At 44.8% G+C, this 21,856-nt stretch overlaps 1 protein-coding gene across 23 annotated transcripts in view; it reads right to left on the reverse strand.

Annotated features, from left to right (window-relative positions):
- Window positions 1-238: 238 nt before the first annotated feature.
- STK33 (serine/threonine kinase 33) overlaps window positions 239-21,856 on the reverse strand; it is a 228,062-nt gene continuing 206,444 nt past the window's right edge. For 20 of the 23 annotated variants that reach the window (XM_016920303.4, XM_016920305.3, XM_054662043.2 and 17 more), the window contains one exon: window positions 17,708-18,545. In XM_016920303.4, the coding sequence (XP_016775792.3) occupies window positions 18,345-18,545 (201 nt within the window). In that variant the 3' untranslated portion in view covers window positions 17,708-18,344. Of the gene's footprint in view, window positions 365-17,707; window positions 18,546-21,856 lie in introns of those variants that run through there. The other 3 variants (XM_054662048.2, XM_054662046.2, XM_054662047.2) reach the window with 3 other exon arrangements.

Consider the following 21,856-nt stretch of genomic DNA (forward strand, 5'->3'; position numbering starts at 1 on the left):
TGCCGGGGCTGACTTTCTGATGCTTCTCTCTGTGCCACTGGGCTCCCACTACCTCTCACCTGCCCCAGGGTCCACAGGGGCTCACTCAAGGGCCAATTAGAGCACAGAGCTCAGGCCCCTCCCTAGCTCCCACCCCCAACCCCCTTGTACTCTGTGAGCTGGGAGGTTGGGGACGTTGGTAGAGGTAGGATGTTATTTTCATCTGCTCGAGCTGCCATAATAAAATACCACAAACCATGTGGCTCAAATGAGAGAAATTTATTTTCTCACAGTTCTGGAGGCTGGAAAGTCCAAGATCAATGTCCTTGCAGGTTCAGTTTCTAGTGAGGGCTCTCTTCCTGCCTTGCAGATGGCCACCTTCTCACTGGCAGAGAAAGAGACAGAGAGAGAGAGAGAGAGAAGGATAGATCATACTCGGGGTCTCCAGTGTCTCTTTTTATAAGGACACTAATACTATTGGCTCCGGGCCCCAAACTTGTGACCACAATTAACCATAACATACCTCTATAAAATCCCTACCTCCAGATACAGTCACACTGGGGGAAGGGTTGGAGCTTTACACAATAATTTCGAGGAGGGGACACAAACATGTAGCCTGTAACAGTGATGTTCACGCAGAGAGGTCACATTGCAGACAGAGTGTTTCAATTACCTCGCTGTTCTTTTCTCCCTGTTCACCCAGAGCAGTGGACACATATTCCCCAACCCACCCTTCCACCAGCCCACCTCTCCCTCAAAGCTGGTCTGGCGGCCGCCTCATCTCCTAGCCCGGGGACCCACCAAGGGATATTTGGCAGGGAAGTATAGTTCCCTTCCTATGAGGAATTTTAACAGATAACATTTCCTCCATCTTGCAGCACAGACTAAATTTATTAATGTGTTTCCAGAGGATTCTGATGCCAAGCCCTCCTAAAGAGTCTGGCAGCACTAATGCTCCCACAGAAATGCACACTTGCAAGGTTTGAAGAGATGCCATCCTGAGTGACTGTGGTTTTAATTAACGTTACTCTTGCCTTTTAACTACAGACTACTATTAATTTAGCTTCATCATTATCAATTTAGTTGCTTGTTGGTTAACCCTACAACTTGCAGTGACATTTATTTGCAATAGGGTTTCCAATGTACATCTTTCTAACAACTAGCATTTAAGGCAGGCATCCATATAGGTTCAAATGGGAAACATTTCTATCCCATGGCTACCTCAGAGGCAGGAATTACTCACCACTTCCTCCCCCCATTGCTTGACAGAAAGAAACTTATTATTGGTGATGTACTCCTGGAACTTGTGTTAATTTAAGTAACTGGCCATATATGGTCAAGGTAAAAATAATAGAACTACTCAATGATTTTCAAATTCACAGATAATTGCTTTAGGATGTGTTTAAGCTTATATTCCTTAATAGAATGTAGGCAGTTCACACACGGTGCCAGCAGTGAGTTGTCTGCAACTTCCTTATTTGCAAATTCTTTCCCTAGAAAGTGGAGGCAGATCAGTGAGCCATGGGGGTGGTTTCCCCCATGCTGTTTTCATGATAGTGAGTTCTTACGAGATCTGATGGTTTTATAGAGGGCTCTTACCCCTTCACTTGGCACTTCTCCTTCCTGCCACCTTGTAAAGAAGGTGCCTTGCTTCCCCTTTGCCTTCTGCCATGATTGTAAGTTTCCTGAGGCCTCTCCAGCCATGTGGAACTGTGAGTCAATTAAGCCTCTTTCCTTCATAAAGGAAACGGCAAATTGGAAAAGAGTCTCTGGCAGTTCTTTATAGTAGTGTGAAAATGGACTAATACAAAGGGTCCTAGCCAGGAGAGTTGGGAAACTCAGCTTGGAGAATACAGGCTAATCTCCAGGCACTCAGGCTACTTAGATTTCCAGACTTACAACAGGGCAAATGCACTCCTTTGCTTCCTTCCAGAGCCAGCCACCCAGGGAATATTCCAAAGAGACTCCAGGGGAATGAGCGGGGTCAGAGCTGTGATTCCAGCCAGCGCAAGCATCACTGAGCGACAGCCACCAGGGCAAGGCTCTGGGAAACAGGGATCTCGGTTGATCCTTGGGAACCTGGGTCCTGGGCAGGAGGGGGCAGAAGTGACTATGACTTTATGTGTGTCTAAGCATGTCATGGGGGCAAGCTCAAATCTGTCCCCTGCAGCAGTGAGGGACAGAAGCTGCACACACGTGTGTTCACATGTGCATGTTGGGTGGGGCTGGGTGGAGGGTATTTAATACCATTAGCCAAAGCCAGGAGAAGGCAGACGGCTTAAGACAGAATTTGGTTCTCCGAGCTCTCCTTCCCCTCTTCTCGCCTGTGCACTTTCTTCATGAGGTCTGATCTCTGCAAGTGGAGAGGCATTTGCAATAAAGTCTTGTCCTGGCAGGCTTTGATTCTTTTTTCTTTTTTTTTTTTGTAGATGGAGTCTCACTCTGTCACCAGGCTGGAGTGCAGTGGCATGATCTCAGCTCACTGCAACTTCTGCCTCCTGGGTTCAAGTGATTTCCCTGCCTCAGCCTCCTGAGTAGCTGGGACTACAGGCACCAGCCACCATGCCTGGCCAGTTTTTTGTATTTTTAGTAGAGATGGGTTTCACCATGTTGGCCAGGATGGTCTTCATCTCCTAATTTCGTGATCCGCCCACATCAGCCTCCCAAAGTGCTGGGATTACAGGCATGAGCCACCATGCCCGGCCGATTCTGCATTTCTTTTAAGTGAGATCACATCTTCCAGCTGCCACATTTTGGCTCCAACCATCCCTCGTATAGTCTGAAACCTGAAGTCCTCAACAGTCTGACTGGGCAGGAAAGGCTCCACTGTAGAAGCTTCCCTAACCTCCCAGCTTCAGAAGCATAATCTGAAGCTGTTTTCCTAGTATCACCTCTCTCCTCCCCAGTGTCCTATATCCTGCCCATGTTGGTCCATTTATCAAAACCACTAACTCGACAGTGCCCCTTTGCACCTTGTACAATCCTCCATTTTCCTTCAACCAAGACACAGCCAAAGCAAAAACTAGAAGCTAGAGATGATGTTCTCATTAATCGAGAGTGACCAGTAGATACCCCTATAGTTGTGGGGTTGATGCTGCTGGATCCATTGCCTAGGCAGGGCCATTGCAGACCCCTTAATCTTCACCTTTGTCTAAAATAAATGCCCCCTAAAAACTGGCCAATTAAAACACACTTCAAAATGGGATATATCATATAAACATAATTAAAATAAAAACCATATCATTTCAATAGATGCAGAAAAAGTATTCAACAAAATACAGCATCCTTTATGATAAAAACTCTCAACAAACTAGCCATTGAAGGGACTTACCCCAAAATAATAAAAGCCATGTATGACAGACCCACAGCACTCCATCATACTGAATGGGGAAAAGGTGAAACATTCCCCCTGAGAACTGGTACAGGACAAAGATGCCCACTTTCACAACTTCTATTCAATATAGTACTGGAAGTCCTAGCTAGAGCAATCAGGCAAGAGAAAGAAAGGGCAAATTGGAAAAGAGGAGGTCAAACTACAGCTGTTCACCAATTATATGATCATATGCCTAGAAAACCCTGAAGACTCCTCCAAAAGATTCCAAGATTTGATAAATAAATTCAGTAAAGTCTCAGGTTATAAAATCAATGTACACAAATCAGTAGCACTGCTTTATACCAACAATGACCAAGTTGAGAATCAAATCAAGAACTTAATCCCTTTTACAACAGCTGCAAAAAATAAAATACCTAGGAATATACTTAACCAAGGAGGTAAAAGATCCCTACAAAGAGAACTATAAAAACTGCTGAAAGAAACCATAGATGACACAAACAACTAGAAACACATCCCAAGCTCATGAACTGGAAGAGTCAATATCATGAAAATGACCATATTGCCTGTATTAGTCCATTCTTGGGCTACTATGAAGAAATACTCAAGACTGGGTAATTTATAAAGGAAAGAGGTTTAATTGACTCACCATTCCGCAGGGCTGGGGAGGCCTCAGGAAACTTACAATCATGATGGAAGGAGAAGCAAATGCATCCTTCTTCACATGGCAGCAGCAGGGAGAAGTTCAGAGCGAAGTGGGGGGAAAGCCCCTTAGAGAACCATCAGATCTCTTCAAGCCTGTAATCCCAGCACTTCAGGAGGCTGAGGTGGGTGGATCACCTGAAGTCGGGAGTTTGAGACCAGCCTGACCAACATGGAGAAATCCCGTCTCTAATAAAAATACAAAATTAGCCGGGCATGGTGGTGCATGCCTGTAATCCCATCTACTCGGGAGGCTGAGGCAGGAGAATCGCTTGAACCTGGGAGGCAGAGGTTGCAGTGAGCCAAGATCGCACCATTGCACTCCAGCCTGGGCAACAAGAGTGAAACTCCATCTCAAAAAACAGACAAACAAACAAACAAAAACAACCATCAGATCTCATGAGAACTCACTCACCATCACAAGAACAGCATGAGAATAAATGCCCTCGTGATTCAATTACCTCCCACTGGGTCCCTCCCACAACATGTGGGGATTATGGGAACTATAATTCAAGATGAGATTTGGGTGGGGACACAGCCAAACTATATCATTGCTGAAAGTAAGCTACAGATTCAGTGCAATTCCTATCCTAACACCAACATCTTTTTTCACAGAATTAGAAAAAAAAATCCTAAAATTCACATGGAACCAAAAAAGTCCCAAATACCCAAAGCAATCCTAAGCAAAAAGAACAAATGTGGAGGCATCACATTACCAGACTTCAAATTATACTACAAGGCTATGGTTACCAAAACAGCATGGTACCAGTATAAAAGTAGACACATAGACCAATGGAACAGAAAAGAGAAGACAGAAATAAAGCTAAATACTTAAAACCAACTGGTCTTCAACAAAACACACAAAATCATAAATTGGGGAAAGGAGACCCTATCTAATAAATAGTGCTGGGAAAACTGGCTAGCCATATGTAGAACAATGAAACTGGATCCCTATCTCTCACCTTATTTAAAAATCAACTCAAGACGGATCAAAAGACTTGAATCTAAGACCTGAAACCATAAAAACTCAAGAACTTAACCTAGGAAAAACTCTCCTGCACATTGGCCTAGGCAAATAATTCATAACTAAGAACCCAAAGTAAATGCAACAAAAACAAAAATAAATAAATGGGACCTAATTAAACTAAAAGGCTTCTGCACAGCAGAAGAAATAATCATCAGAGTAAACAGACAACCCACAGAAGGGGAGAAAATATCAGCAAACTATGCATCAAACGAAGAACTAATATCTAGAATCGACAAATAACTCAAACAGATTAGCAAGAAAAAAACAATCTTATCAAAAGTAGGAAAAGACATGAACAGACATTTCTCAAAGGAAGATATACAAATGGCCAACAAACATGAAAAAATGCTCAACATCACTAATCAACAGGGAAATGCAAATTAGAACCACAATGAAGTACCACATTACTCTAGAAGAATGCCCTTTTTTTTAAAATTAACTTTTAAGTTCAGGGTTACATGTGCAGGTTTGTGATATAGGTAAACTTGTGTCATGGGCGCTTTGTTGTACAGATTATTTTGTCACTTCAATATTAAGCCTAGTACCGATTAGTTATTTTTTCTGATCCTCTCCCTCCACCCACCCTTCACCCTCTGATAGGCCCCAGTGTCTGTGGTTCCCCTCTTTGTGCTATCCATAAGTCCTCATCATTTAACTCCCACTTATAAGTGAGAACATGTGGTATTTGGTTTTCTGTTCCTGTGTTAGTTTGCCAAGGATAATGGCCTCCAGCTCCATCCATATTCCTGCAAAGGACGTGACCTCATTTATTTTTGTGGCTCCATAGTATTCCATGGTGTATATATACCATATTTTCTTTATCCAGTCTACCAACGATGGGCATTTAGGTTGATTCCATGTCTTTTCTATTGTGAATAATCCTGCAATGAACATATGCGTGCATGTGTCTTTATGACAGAACAATTTATATTCCTTTGGGTATATACCCAGTAATGGGATTGCTGGGTTGAATGGTATTTGTGTTTTTGGGTCTTTGAGGAATCACCACACTGTTTTCCACAATGGTTGAACTAATGTATACTCCCACCAACAGTATATGAGCCTTAAGAACGGCCATTATTGGTCAGGCACAGTGGTTCATGCCTGTAGTCCCAGCACTTTGGGAGGCCGAGATGGGTGGATTGCTTGAGGTCAGGACTTCAAGACCAGCCTGGCCAACATGGTGAAACCTCGTCTCTACTAAAAATATGAAAAATAGCTTGGCATGGTCATGGGCACCTGTAATCCCAGCTACTCAGGAGGCTGAGGCAGGAGAATCACTTGAAACCGGGAGGCAGAGGTTGCAGCGAGCCGAGATCATGCCATTGCACTCCAGCCTGGGTGACAAGAGCGAAACTCCTTCTCAAAAAAAAAAAAAAAAAAAAAAAGGCTGTTATTAAAAAGTCAAAAAAGTGGGCATGTGGTGAAAAGGGAACAATTATACACTGCTGGTTGGAATGTAAATTAGTACAGCCCCTGTGGAAAACAGTATGGAGATTTCACAAAGAACTAAAAGTAGATCTACTATTCAATTCAATACTGGGTATTTACCCAAAGGAAAATAAGTCATTGTATCAAAAAGACACCTGCACATGTATGTTTATTGCAGGACAATTCACAATTGCAAAGATACGGAACCAACCTAAGTGCCCATCAACCAATGAGTGCATTTTAAAAATGTGGTATATATACACCATGGCATACTACTCAGCCATCAAAAAGAATGAAATAATGTCTTTTGCAGCAATTTGGATGGAGCTGGAGGCCACTATTCCAAGTAAAGTAACTCAGGAATGGAAAATCAAATACCCTATGTCCTCACTTACAGGTGGGAGCTAAGATATGGATATGCAAAGGCACACAGAGTGGTATAATGGACTATGGAGATTCAGAAGGAGTGCTGGGTGGCGAAGGATAAAAACCTACATATTGGGTACAATGTACACTACTTGGGTGATGGGTGCACTCAAATCTCAGATTTCATCACTGTACAATTCATCTGTGTAACCAAAAACCACTTGTACCCCACAAGCTATTAAAAAAAATTAAGAAAACACACCTCATTTTAAATCTAACTTGCAAAGGCAGTGGTGGGGACTGCTACATAATTAGTAAGGGGTATTCCAAGTAATCTGTCAGCCGAGAGTCTCCTGGCTGCCCCTTCCCCACTCCATTGTGGCTAAGGGTTAGGGCTCCTGCTGTTGACCCACGGAGAATGAAAGCAGGGACAGCTGCTTGGGCTGTGAGTGACTAAGCCACAAGAGCCTGTGCCTGCCCTGATCCCCAAATAAGGATCCCACAGGCAGAAGGTTTATCCCACAGTGAACATCCTGAATGCAGAAACATGAGAGATCACCTAGCACCCAGCACCCCACTTGTAGCCGACACCCCACCTGGCTTCTGGTCTAGTGAGCACCGAGCAGCTGGAACACCCTGTCCCTGGGCCTTGCTGTACAGTGAGGGGCTGGACTACCTCTCACCCTTTACACCTCCAACGATGCCTGTCATTATTTCTTTTGTGAGCTCTGTGTTTTGAAATATTTTATTACCCAAAAACTTTAGGTGAGTGTGGTCTGAGCCATTTCACTATCGGCAGATACGCTTTTTCCATTATGTTCCTTGAAATTTGGAAATAGCCTACAAATCCCTTTAGTTTGGGGCCCAGATAGGAAACAGACACGTTGCATGTCAGGATTACCTGGGGAGCTTCTGAGACCCAGAAGGGAAGGGCCAGAGCAATCTCTGCTGAGACCTCCTTCCCACCCATATCCCTCTGTAACCACAGTATGCACCGTGCCTCTCCCACACCACACCTCTTCCCAACTCCTGCCTCGCCCCCACCCCCACATCCTACGGCTTATGTACCAGCACACCCTTACCACCCACATCCACTCCACTCCACGAGGTCAGTCCACATGAAGGGACACCCTGCAGCGAGGAACATCGGCGGACCGCAGGGCCCGGCTGCTGTGTCATGCTACATTGGGGTGACACTTGGGATTTGGGTCTGGCGCTCATCACACTGGACATATGGCATCTTGCTGGGCAGCTGCCGCCACAGCCCCTGGCTGACCAGAGGCTGCACAGTCGCTGATGGTAGCTGGGGAGCAGAAGCCCTGGAAATGAAAGTGAGAGGCAAGGACATCAGAAATGATGCATCTGAGCCTCTGCCTCAGGCAAAGAGCCACAAGTGGACAAGGACATGTGTGAACACTCCTGGGAATTCTCAGAGATGTTCAGGGGAGGGCGCTCAGAGTCTTCCCTGCAAAAGACTCAGATTCCTGATAGTAGCATGGGGAGAGAGGGCTCAGAGCCATTCCATTTAGGCACAGAAGTTAATGTGCCCCAGTGCCTGTAGGCGGGAGGCGTGGGGACGTGCAGCTTACACAGACACAGACCACACCTGTGCTCACCCTGTTTGGAGGGTCCAGGACAGGTCCTGTCTGAGGTTGCCAAACCTCTCCTGTTTCCCACCGCCACCCCAGCAGGAGCTAAGCCACTAAGGCATCCTCTGGCAAGCAGGCCTGTAATTCGGTTTGTGCCTTCTTCCCTCCCCATATATCTCAGTGGATAATTAGCAAGACCGATACTTAAGGAAAATGAGTGTGTCTTCCTGGATAATCTCAGGGCTCTGTGACTCAGACCCCACCCCAGAGCGTTGACTCAACACACTCTCTGTTGCTCCCCGCAGGCAACACACTGCAAAAAGGCTCTTTAGCGGTCACTGAGAGTCCACCACAAGGACACTGATAGGAAAATAACCATGCTTCAGGGACACATTGTCATTAAAGCCTGTCCTGGTAAACTCAAACTAGATTCTCCACGAATCCCTGTTAACAGGAACACAATGGACTGCAGTGACAGACGCACAGTGTTCCGAGGACTGGGGGTGACGGGCCACACTTGGAGGCCTGACTTCAATTTTGGAAAAAGACCCAGATGAACTAGAATGAAGGGCCTAGAAACATGTCACTAAGGAAGAGTCCAAGAGACTTGGGGATGTTTAGCCTGAAGAAGGCACACAGGGCTGTGGGAATTACCTTCAAACCCAAGGGGCTGGATGTGGCAGCTGGAGAGGCCTTTAAAGAGCTCCAGAAGGGCCAGTGAGCAGCAGGTGTCAGATGATAGGAAGAATTTTCTCACACTTAGGTGTTTCCAGAGTGGAATTCATCTGCCTTGGGAGGTAGGGAGCCCCCAACCCCAGGAACGTGTCATCAGAGGTGGGAGCTCACTGGAGCTGGCTGTGGGTGCAGCTTCTGCACTGAGGAAGAGTTGGGCTGAAGGAACAGTTCAGACAGTCCAGGATTCTGCAAATATGGGTTTCAGCAAAGTACCTGGCCCACCATTTTCTGATTTATTGCTAATGGAAGGCTATGGAATTATGATTTAGCTATTGAGGGCTTGTAAACTGTCACTATTCACATTCAATTAATCAAGCAATAAGGAGATTTGGCCACATCTCCCAGGGATATTTCTCCGAATGGCATTTCATGTCATTCCACTCCATTCTCATCCTTCTTCTTGCCAAAATACAGTCACTGCCTAGTCCTTGAGTGAGGGAGACACACTTGCTGTGTGGACCAAGATGGTGCCTTGATACCAGGTCTCCCTGGATTCTGTGAGCCCTGTCAGGCACCCAGAAGCCTCTGCACACAGTTTCGCTATTAACTCTGGGTCTCTCTTCACATCCTTCTCCACCTTAGGGCTCTTTTCTCTCTATCCACCTTGATCTGCTCCAACCCTTAAATCCATCTCAAGTAGTCATCTCCACTTTGAGGTCTGATAGAGATCTCAAACTTCATACGATCAGCTAGATGTGGGCAGAAAGTTACCCAGGTGCCAAGGCAAGAGAGTGAAGGCACTAGCTGTTCTAATATAATAAAGAAAGTATTTAGAATAAGAAAAGTTATACTAGAAATAGGATATAGAGATGATCATATATGGATAATCATAATAATTAGTTTTTAGTATTAATCTCTGTTTTATTATTATAACCAAGGAATAACCAACCAGTGCAGAGTCAGGAGCTGAAGGAACATTGTGAGAAGTGACCAGAAGACAAGAGTGTGAGCCCTCTGTCACGTCCGGATAAGGGCCGCTGGAGGGCACCGTGGTCTTGCGGTAATGCCAGTGCCGGGGAAGGCGCCCATTACTTAGCAGACCGTGAAAGGGAAACTCCCTTTCTTTGGAGGAGTTAGAGAACACTCTGCTCCACCAGCCTCTTGTGGGAGGTCGGACATTAGCCAGGCCTGCCCACAGACATCCGGAGGCTTAAATGTCTCCTTGTGGTGCTGTGCTTCAGTGGTCACGCTCCTTGTTCACTTTTATGTTCCGCCTGTACACCTGGTCCTCCTTTTAACTTCCTAGAAGATAGCAGTAGCAGAAATAGTGAAAGTATTAAAGTGTTTGATCTCTCTGATAAGTGCGTAGAAAAAACGCTGACGTATGCTGTCCTCCCTGTCTGCTTCGGCGACCACAAAGGGATGGGCCCCTTGTCCTGTAAACACGTGACTTGCTTGACCTTATCAATCACTTGAGATGACTCACTCTCCTTACCCTGCCCCCTTGCCTTATATACAATAAATAGCAGTGCGTCCAGCCATTCGGGGCCACTACCGGACTCCACGCATTCATGGTAGTGGTCCCCTGGGCCCAGCTGTCTTTCATACTCTTAGTCTTGTCTCTTATTTTTCTACAATCTCTTGTCTCCACACATGAAGAGAACACCACTAGGCCCTGTAGGGCAGGACCCTACACTAGAACTCTTCATTCCACTGCCAGCCCAGGCCTGGCCTTCCCCAGGAAGCGAAACCACCATCAATCTGGTTACTGAAGCCAAAGTCATCCCTGGCCTCCTCACCCATTCTTCTTCAACCATCACCTCTAATCCATCACTGAATCCTATCAATTTGATTTCCAAAACATATTTCATATCAATCCATTTCTCTCCATCTTCTCTGCCACCATCTTATTCAATGTCCTCTAACTAATCTCCCTGGTTCCACTTTTGTTCCACTTTGCATAATTCATTTACACAGAAGACAAATGGATCCTTTAAACACATAATCAGATGTCAAGCCCTCAATGGCTTCCCAGTGCATTTAGAATAAAAGGGTTTCTTCCTGTGGCCCCCTAAATCCTGCAGGACCTGACCCCTGTCTTTCCCCTTCCCTGATCATCCTGGCCTTTGGGCCAAGTCCTGGACTCCATTAAGCTCTTCCCCTGTTCCCTCTGCCTAAAACATCCCTCCCCGGCTCTTCCCACGGTTGGCTTCCTTAGAGAGGCTTTCCAGAGGGTTCCTATCCTGTAATCCTCTACGATAGCACTCTATATAGAAATTCCCTATCTCTAATCAAAATATATAATTATTTTACGCATTTGTATAGATGGCCATCATCTGTCTCTGTGCCCCTATGGCTACAAGCTCCCTATGTTGGGCAATGGTTTTGACTGCCTTTCACATTGTTTTATATCCAGCGCCTATCAGTGCCTGGCACATGGTAGGTGGCCAACAACTATTTCTTGAATGAATGACTGAGTCTCTCAATCCAGTTTTTTTTTTTTTTTTTTTTTGAGATGGAGTCTCGCTCTTTCGCCCAGGCTGGAGTGCAGCGGAGCTATCTCCACTCACTGCAAGCTCCGCCTCCCGGGTTCACGCCATTCTCCTACCTCAGCCTCCCAAGTAGCTGGGACTACAGGCACCCGCCACCGCACCCGGCTAATTTTTTGTATTTTCAGTAGAGACGGGGTTTCACCATGTTAGCCAGGATGGTCTCGATCTCTGACCTCGTGATCCACCCACCTTGGCCTCCCAAAGTGCTGGGATTACAGGCGTGAGCCACCGCGCCCGGCCAATCCAGTTCTTAATGAACATCTTTTGTACAACTCTGTCCATGCTGGTGCCACGGGGTCTGATGCTGGTCATCTTATACAGGAAAAGAAAAAGATTTTGGCGGTAGTCAGACTGTTCCCCTCCAAGCAATCAGAATCACTGCAGGTAAGACATTTCTGCCAAGATTTCACACGGGCTGGGCTACACAGTAATGAAGCCTGGTCAGGGACTGGTATAAAAAAGTTGGTGAGCAGAAAGTTGATATGAAACTTAAGTGGCTAAATGACTACAGTCTCATGACTAATTTCTGTGCTGATGGGGGCAAGGGACTGAAGCTACAACCAGGTAACTGCTTCTGGAAGAAAAACAACTCTTGTAAAAATTTATCCATTTGCATGGTTTTGGGTAGCTAGAAGCCTTTTCTTCCAAAGTTCCAAAACAGCAATGAGGGTCCTGAATAAGAACTGCCTCTCTTCTCCTGGGACCAAGTGGCAGGCAGTGGCCTGGGAGGTGGGCAGCCAGGGGGAGGTGGCACCATCCCCCGCTGCTGGCTTAGGCCCGGAGCCGACGTCTCCCCGGTCCTGCACCACAGAATCCGCTGAGCCTATGGGAACATGGCTGCCCCCTGAACCAGGACGGTGTCAATGTGAAAGGGACAAAACGTCACTGCGCCTAACAGTCCTCTAAAGAAGTGAGCAATGGCAAAAGCTAGAGGAATGCAGGATGGGGAGGTGGACTCCACGTCTGAACTCCACCTGCTCAGCGGCACAGCTGCTCACACCACCTGATGAAGGGATGTGGGAAATCGAAACATGATAGTGATTCTAACCCCCAGCGGCCCTGAGATGGGAATCACACTTTGCTCCTGGTAAGCATCGATCTGTCATGTCTGCACAGAAAGGACGGTCCCTGTGAATTCCTGAGGAAAGAACGGAGCCTCTTTTCTCTCTTCGGTTGAAAACATATTCAAAGGCTTCTAAAGACTGCTCCAGACAAAAGGACCAGTTAAAGCCTTAAGAACTTACTTTTATCACGCAAAGTCCTTCAGAATGCAGCTTTCCCTGATATAGTGCTTGAGTCTCGACCAAATTCGTCAACATGCAAAATAATTCCACTCCCTTCTGAAACCTCAAGCCCAAACTTGTCAAAATTATCACTCTAGGCTCCTGCTGGAGACAGAGGTGTTTGTGAGTTGCTCGGCCTTTTGAAACTCTGGGATCAAACTTCACGGTAGCTTAGGCCTAAAGAGTAGGGGAGCAAAAACACGAACATCTTGAGAGGCATATAGTACAACAGTGATACTTGAGCACACTGGCCAGGTTCCAGTTTACGTTCTGCTACTTCTTAGCTGTGTGACCTTGGACACAAGACCTTGGACATTAAGACCTTGGTTCTTAATCTCTCTGTGCCTTAATTCATTTCTCTGTAGAGATAATAATGGTATCAACTTCACAGGCCGTGGTAAGAATGGAAAGAACTGATACACGTAAAGTGCTTAGAATGGAGTCTGGCATGTGTAAGTGCTCTGTAAACATTGCTGCTGTTACATCATGACTGTGAAAGGGGGTTTTAGTTAAAATGGATCCCATCCACTACTATAGCTCAAAGTCCAGCTTGCAAAAAGACTTTGATTCTTAGTAACTAAGTGGAAGCCAGTGTTTGGACCAGGAAATATCAGCTGCCACCTCCCTGCAAGGGCATCTTCCTCAGGGTCCAGTGAGGGGGTCAGTTGCTCTCCATCTTCCACCCCACCCACCCCACCCGCCCCACCCTTCAGTCACATGGGAATGCTGACTCCTCCAGCCTTGCAATTGCTCCTGGGGATGGAGACAACTTTTTGTGCTGACTGAGCTTTCCTAAAGAATAGCCTGGCTTCAGGATTTTGCCTACAGGGAGGTTTTGGTCCCCAAAGGGCAGGGAGACTTCTATGACCCCTGTATCAATGCCCTGGTTATGGTGTGAAGATACCACAGGATCTAGTTAGGAGAGGAACCAGCAGAAGCCTGGACGGAGACAGGGTCTGCACGGCGTCTCTAGTCCCATTCTCTGGGCCAGGACAGGACCTGATGCATGTTTGGAGGAGGAGGTCCAGGATCTGGCTAATGTACCTGGGATGGCACTGGGCAACAGGGAAGGGGAGGTCCCTGAGAGTGCCATGGTGACACTGCAAAAGTCCTATTAATCTTCCCAATGGGGCAGTGGTGGGAACCCCCACCACTCCTCTGAGGGCTGACCCAGATTATTCAGGGAAATATGGAGAACTGACCCAGCAAGCACAGAGTTGAGCTGATCATAGTAGGGACTGAAGAAGGCAGCCACAAAAATGCAAGACAGCCGCAGATGCGGCCTCGCTTTGAAGAACAAAGGCAAAGAAAATTGGCTCACCAATGAGAATTAAGTGATAACAATGTACTGAACAGAAATCAAAATCGGTTCTCAGCCAGCTCACTCAGAAAAATGCAGGATCCTGAAGAGTACAACTGAACGATGTGAGACCTTTGAATAGTAAAAATTTTTACCTTAAAATGCTTTTGTAAAGTGATTTCAGTGCTTGTAGAGATGAAGCGAACACGAAGCCCAGGAGATGTCTTGTCTTCAGGTCTCCTGTGCTTCCTGGGCTCCACGGGGTCCCCTGGAAGCCCCTTCCCTGGTCTCTCATTGGCAGCAAGCAGCCAGTGTGGGGTGGCCTCCTCCCAGGTCCTGTTGGCTGTCACAGTGAAGTGCTGCATTCTTTAGGCTCCCAAACCTTGAGCCCAGACAATTTCAGATTTCAGGTTCGGTGTCGGGCAATGCTCCAGGTATCCTGCCCTACCTGGGTCCCAACCTCAGGAACATCTCCCCACCAGCCCCTCCCCAACCCTTAGTGACCACCCAGGGGAATCTCTTTTTGTCAGGAAGAGCTCGTTTATCTTTTTTGCCCTTTACTGTACTTTGGTAGGAGACTGGCAGCCAGAGACAAAACTACCCTGGGTCAGGAACAATGCAGCACTGATAAGGAAAGGGTCTCCACCACTTGAGTTGCAGCCAAAGACAGATGGTAAACTTAAATGCGGAAGCTGAGGGTTTAACAGAGACTGTTCATAAAGGCACTGAGAGGGTTTAGGAAAACCCACAAAGGAAGACATAGTAGCCAGGGCAACAGGCTGGTCTTGGCCTGCAAGGGCAGGGGACACAGCTGTAAGAGGGCTGCCTGGCAGGAGCCACGCCCACCAAAGAAGGCAGCAAATGCCCAGCAGCCTGGCCCAGAGCAGGGAGGCACTCGGGAGTCAGCGTCTGGACCTGGCTCTCCCCTTCTCTCATCTCCCCTTGGTGCCTTCATTGACAGAATGCCAATGAATCCAGAAGCCCAGGGAGTGTGTTAATGCAGTACCTGAAGATCAGCCTCTCTGGGCAGAGAGGGCAGAGCAGGCAGAGTGGTTCTGGAGGGGCAGATAGAAAATATCCAGCCCAGGGTCATTTCCCAGAGGCCACAGCTCCTTGGTCTCTAGCCAAGCGCAGCCATTATAGGACGCAACTTCCCTGGCCAATTTCAAAGCTCTGCTTGCTGCTGGGAATGCATGTTTAAACAAAGCCTTTATTCTCTGTTCCAACAGCGCGGCTGGAATTTAAAAAGCTTCATTTTCAAGACTGGTTGCTTTTGATCTGTCTAACCTGGAACTTACATTTTGGAGTCAAATAGAATTATTTAAACAAAGCATTTCAGTGATAAGCACAAGACGTTTTGATTTTTTTTGGCTGGCCCCCACCCAACCCCCGCAGCACCACACAACATTCCTACTCAAAATGAAAGGACAATTTTGTGGCTGACTCTTAAAATCTCAGCTTCCGTTTCCCTGGGTCTTCGTTTCCTCATCCTATGCCTTTTTCTAGGTTTGCCTGTGTACGGGCCCTGGGAGGGGGCTAACTTTACCTCAGACTGGCCTGGAACAACCAAATATTCTATGAGCAGTGCTTCCCTCCTCTCGCTCCGGCTTCCGGCTTTGGCAGAACCATGTGTTGTCATCCTGTCTTCTTTATTAATTATAATTTATTTTCATTTTGCTCCACATATCCCCATTTTCCTTCCTTCTCTGATGTAAGGCCTTCTCTGATATCATCCTCTATTCTCCTCAAATGAATTTGTCCCCAGCTTGCCTGCATTCCTCTCTTTTTATCATATTTTGCCTGCCTTATCTGTCACTCAAGTTGCACTGCGGATCGCTACTTGAATTCCTTGAAAATAACACCTGCGCTGTGCTGTCCTAGACAGACTATGTCCCGCTGGATCACAGCAAAACCCAGCTCCCCATGCTATGGAGCACAGGAGGTGTCACAGTGTTTGTTATTGGTGCCTTCCAGTTGGCCTATCAGTCATTGAAAGTCAATCTGAAATGGAAGAGCGCCCTTTTTTCACAGCTGTGAAAGCAAATGGAGGAAGGAAGGCCATATATCCCCAGACCTTAAAGAGGCACATCTGTTGGAAACAAAGCTCAGACATGGCCTGGTCCAAGTGTGTTCTACACAACGAAGTAACAAAAATACCACTAAGTAACACAAAAATGATGTGGAAATTCTCTCTAGAAAGAGTGAGCTAAATTTCTATTAAAATGACTCCTACAAATCAAATGAACACCTCGATGGAGGGGCGTTAATAGAATGCATCGTATGACAGGCAGGGTGGCTGGCCTTGCCTGGTGTGAGGTAGGAATAGGTGAAGACACACTAACGTGTTATAAAATGACTTCATCTTTTAGTTAGTGGTTAGTTCTGGACCTTTGCTCAAGCTTACTGAGCAGAATCGCTAATTTTTAGGGCCAAGAGAAGTGTGGACAGTACTCTATCTAACAATAGGATCTTCTAATCCCAAAAGAATATCACTGTGAAAGTAAGAGTATTTTTAATATACAGAATATTTCATTTTCAGGCCCAGGGAATAGGCAGAATCAAAGCCACCATCTTGGTTAGGCTTTTCTGCAAGGAGACAAGCAGCCATCGTGCGCTAGGTCCCCGCTTCTCCCCACCGGAGGTGACGGAACTGCAGTGCACACATCTGCCTTTGAGACTACTACTAGGGAAAGGAAGGCTCCACTTAGCTAATGAAGCCAGAGTTCTCATCAGGTGAACAGAACACGCCCTTTAAAGACTGGCTTACTAAACCCTGAGAGAAAGCTTAAAGCTCAGGATATGGTTTATGGGCTTATGATATGACTGGAAGTAGACATCAAGAAGGGAGAAAGATCTTGAAGCAGCTATGTTAATGACAGTTTAAAATAAAATACAGACAATTTCCACTAGATATGCCTTGGCCAGCAGGTTCCCCCAAGGGAAGCACACTGAAGGTACTAAGAAAATACTGGCAGAACCACGTGGGGCAATACAGGCCAGTGCTATCTTTGACTCATTCAGAATCACAATAGTGTCTTCTAAACTAACTGCAAGAAGCACACGTACTATTTTTAGTTACCAAGTGGATTTAAATGCAACTAGTATATGCTCAGCTGGCCAGATGTGGGCCATTTTGGAGACCTGACAATTCCATGGGGGGTTGGAATGGAACTAGGTTATGACTTTATAAAGGTAAAAGCAACTGCAAATTCTTTCTTTAGAATTTGCTTTGGAAGCAAAGGAAAGTAGCTATTCACCCAGTTTGACTTCAACTGGCAAAATTAGTTACCCAGGTGGAAAGGAGATGTCTATAAAGCTAAGAGAAATGAAGTATGGTCCCCTGTTTCTTGCTTCATGATCTTCCCCAAAGATGTGTGCCTACCATTGCAGCAGTAGAACAAACTTATAATTTGCATAAAGGCTTAAAGGACCTTATTATATTCACCTCTTGTTAACATAAAAATTAATGTGCTGAGTAACATCTGTTTTTTATTGATTTAATCAACACATTGGGAATTTAGCAGCAAGTTAATGGCAAGCAGTTACAAAATCTCCTATTTTTCTACATTTAAAATAAGCTGTCTTAAACAATCTATAGCAACCTAAAATCTCACGAACACATGTGAATGACTGAAGCACTTCTGCTGTAATACCTATGGCAAGTTTATTAGTAATTTTCTAACAAAGTCTTCTAGTGCAAAGTGCACATAATTATTTGGCACCTCCATTACCATATTTGGCCTCTTGTTTTCCCCTATAAATAGCTGTGCCTAAACATAAGAATTTGAAGTAAAAATGAGCAAGTGTGCCCACAGCCTTAAACTGAAGGTATCTGCCCCCCTAAAAAACCTTCGTGTACATCTTGAGTTGATCTCCACTGCAGCCCACTGCCAAGCCTACTGGTGGCTGTCCTTTAATGCCACGTGCAGCTTATGCTGCTTTGGAGATAAGTAGCTTCAATTTTAAGCTGGTGCAAACACATGGCGGGGCTCTGTGGAGCTAAAAGGCTATAAGCTCAGCATAGGGCTGTCCTCTTCCCCTCCTACCCCCTCATCAAAGTGCTAACAAGAGCAGCTTTGTTTTTGTACTGTCCAGCACTGGAGGGAACCTTAGAGTTTCTTTTTGGTTCTGGACAGGGCCCCGGATTTAGCAGGGTACTTGGTTGCTGTTCCTTGGCTTGGAGTCACAGGGGTTTTCTCCATTTCTCCCTTGATTTCAGCTGGAAGGAGTTTGCTAGATGTGAAACTTGAACTGCACATGTCAAAGTTGTCCTTACTGGTTGCAGGAAATTGCTTTTCGTAAGCAGTAGACTGCAAATAAAAGGTCTTGATTAATTTTCAGACACAAAGCAATGCACATCAATTCAAAGATGCAAGGAACTACAAAGTTGTCCAGGATTTGCAAGTTGGAGCCCTCTCTAGATATAGGGTACAAACTAGTCATATTGTAAAATTATTATTAAATGCCAAAAGATCCTTTTGCACCTTTAAGAAAACTGAATTGTCTCATGTTTGGTGTGGAGCAAACTCTACAGGCTCAATTTCGAAACCTCTGCCGTCCAAAATGTAAGTAAATGTCTGGTAACATTTGTGCAGGGAAGTCCGCTTAGACATAATTGCACTCACTTCATCTTTACAGATTTCTACACAAGCTCTGACATTTGTATGGATACCCTGATAAGTACAACATAATTATTCTTTCTAACCTGTGTATGAAGTGCTACATAAGGCCCACACTCACATCCCCACTATCTTCCCGCATTAATTCCAGAGACTGGCTTCTAATCCCAGTCACACTACTCAGGCAGGCCTGTAGACCTCTTTGAGCCTCTCTATTCCTTGCCCTAAAGTGGAGGCAAATAATATTTGCACATTTGCCACAAGAGCTTACCATGAGAATGAAGAGAAAGGGTGGCCATGAAAGTACTATGTGAGCTTTAAAGTAGAAAACAAGCAGATGGAGTTTTAACAGGCAATTGTATTTTCTCAGGTCGCCTCATTCCACAGTAAAGGAAGAAGTGGTCTTGAATCCTGCTGTCATGAGGGAAGCAGGGTCTGTTTTGACGTTAGGCCCATTTTTAAAGTGATCACTTTTAATTAAGTGAAGCTGGAGCATAGAGTTCTAAAAGAGTAGAGATTGTCTCAGGAGACCCACAAAGCAGCACAGGGGCCAAGCCACTGGGGTAGAGATAGGGAAGCTCTGGTTTACATAGAATGATCGAGGAAAGAGCTCACAAGTTTAATACTCTGGTTACCTGAAAGTCACAGCACACTTGGGTTAAAAATCAGGTTAACAATTTTCAAAGAGTGTGATAAGATGGCGTGTAACACAAAATAAATGCAGTGTTTCTTTGATCATTCAGGTTCTTGTGATGTAATGACCACGTTTTATATCCAGTAGTAGCACTTAATATATGTTTGCCTAGTGAATCCATGACTTTCCAGGGCTGCAATAAAACTCTGGGTCCTGTAAGACTTTTGGCACCTATATTTCAAGAAAGAAAATCCACCTGATGTTTGCTTGCTGAAGAAAGCCTTTAAAGTGTGCCTCTTCAGAACATCACTCGTGTCTGATTTTATAACCAGTATATGCTAATTCTTGAGCAGGTAACACTTAAAAATCATTTTGTGCCTTAAAATTTTAATTTCTATAAAATTTGAAATGTAAAAAGGTCATTTTCTTTAGTTCTTTTCCCCCCTAAGCAAACTTCTGGGTTATTTCTGTGTGTTCTTTTAAGAGGTAGAAAATATTTAAAATTCTTTAGTATTCCCTCACATAGGTTGTATTTTTATCGAAAACTCCTTATGTTCAGTGATAAGGTGAGGATACAACACCCCTGATGTTAGAGCATCTGGCTGAGAACAAGTTGCTTTGTTTAATACAGTGCTGGTCTCTAAGATATACACCCTATCTTGAAAATTTCAATTCAAAAAACTTAATTACCTTTACATACAAATGCTATTAAAAGGTGAATCTAAGTGTAACCTTCTGTCTTTTGACATTTCTACTTGGATTTTGAGTTATCATCCAAGTTGTTGAGGAAGTAGTTTTCAACATGTCCACTGCAACTAATATTCTATTGAGCAGGAATAAAGATTCATTTTCCTTTAATGTGCTTATATTCATATCTGGCTTAATGGTTCCATTCTTCTTCACTGCTTCATTTGTTAATGTAGTTGAGTCATTATAGTAGTTTCAGGAGTTGCAGTCACCAGGAAGAAATACTCAGAAACAGTCTCTGTGAACAGAATTATTGATGTAGAATATTTTTCTTTTTCCCAAAAACTCTACAGATGCTGGTATTTTCTTCTTGGAAACAATATCTTAAGATCATTATTAAAGTCTTCTGGCAAAGTGGAAGGAAAAAGAAAACTAAACAATGTTTAGTTGCTTTGGTGTAGAAATATGATATTTCTGTTTTATTTTGTAGTTAAGATAAGAAAATGATTTTCCTCAGCCAAATTTTTTTGTAATTTTAGTTATTTATTTCTTAAATAGATAGTACATCCCCATGATTAAATATTCACAATGTTCAAAATCTCCTCCTTGCCCCCTAGTTAACTGAGCTCTGCCCCCAAAGACAACCAATATTGTCAATTTATAGTGTACACTTTCAGAGAGATTTTATGCATCTTCAAGCAAATATTAGGTGGAACCAAATGGATGTGGTTGTCATTCCACTGTCATTTCCATTGGTTGCAGGTCAAAAACAGTCTAATAATGGCAATTTCCTATGGTTCAATCTAATTCACTGATACGGTTTGGCTGTGTCCCCACCCAAGTCTTATCTTGAATTGTAGCTCCCATAATCCCGTGTTGTGGGAGGGACCCAGTGGGAGGTAATTGAATCACAGGGGCAGGTTTTTCCTGTGCTGTTCTCATGATAATGAATAAGTCTCACGAAATCTGATGGTTTTATAAAGGGCAGTTCCCCTGCACACATTCTCTTGCCTGCTGCCACCTAAGGCGTATCTTTGCTCCTCCTTTGCCTTCCACCATGATTGTGAGGCTTCCCCAGCCATGTGGAACTGTGAGTCCATTAAACCTCTTTTTCTTTATAAATTACCCAGTATGTCTTTATCAGCAGTATGAGAACAGACAAATGCATTCATCTACTGACATGCTTTCTTCCTGCCTTTTATACAAATAGTAGCCAACTATAAACACTCTTTTACACCTTGACTTTTTTCAACTAATGATTATCTTGAAGATCATTCCATGTCAATTTATAGAAAGAAAAAATCCTCATTCTTTTTTCTGGCTATGCAATATTCTCTTGTTTAGAAGTACCATAATTTATTTACCCAGTCTCTTCACAATGAACACTCAGGTTTGTTTCCAATCTTTTTTTTTTTTTTTTTTTTTGAGACGGAGTCTCGCTCTGTCGCCCAGGCTAGAGTGCAGTGGCGCGATCTCGGCTCACTACAAGTTCCGCCTCCCGGGTTCACGCCATTCTCCTGCCTCAGCCTCCCGAGTAGCTGGGACTACAGGCGCCCGCTACCACGCCCGGCTAATTTTTTGTATTTTTAGTAGAGATGGGGTTTCACCGTGTTAGCCAGGATGGTCTCGATCTCCTGACCTCGTGATCCGCCCGCCTCGGCCTCCCAAAGTGCTGGGATTA

The sequence above is a fragment of the Pan troglodytes genome, chromosome 9 (genome assembly GCF_028858775.2).
Source record: "Pan troglodytes isolate AG18354 chromosome 9, NHGRI_mPanTro3-v2.0_pri, whole genome shotgun sequence".
In the NCBI taxonomy this organism is placed as follows: domain Eukaryota; kingdom Metazoa; phylum Chordata; class Mammalia; order Primates; family Hominidae; genus Pan; species Pan troglodytes.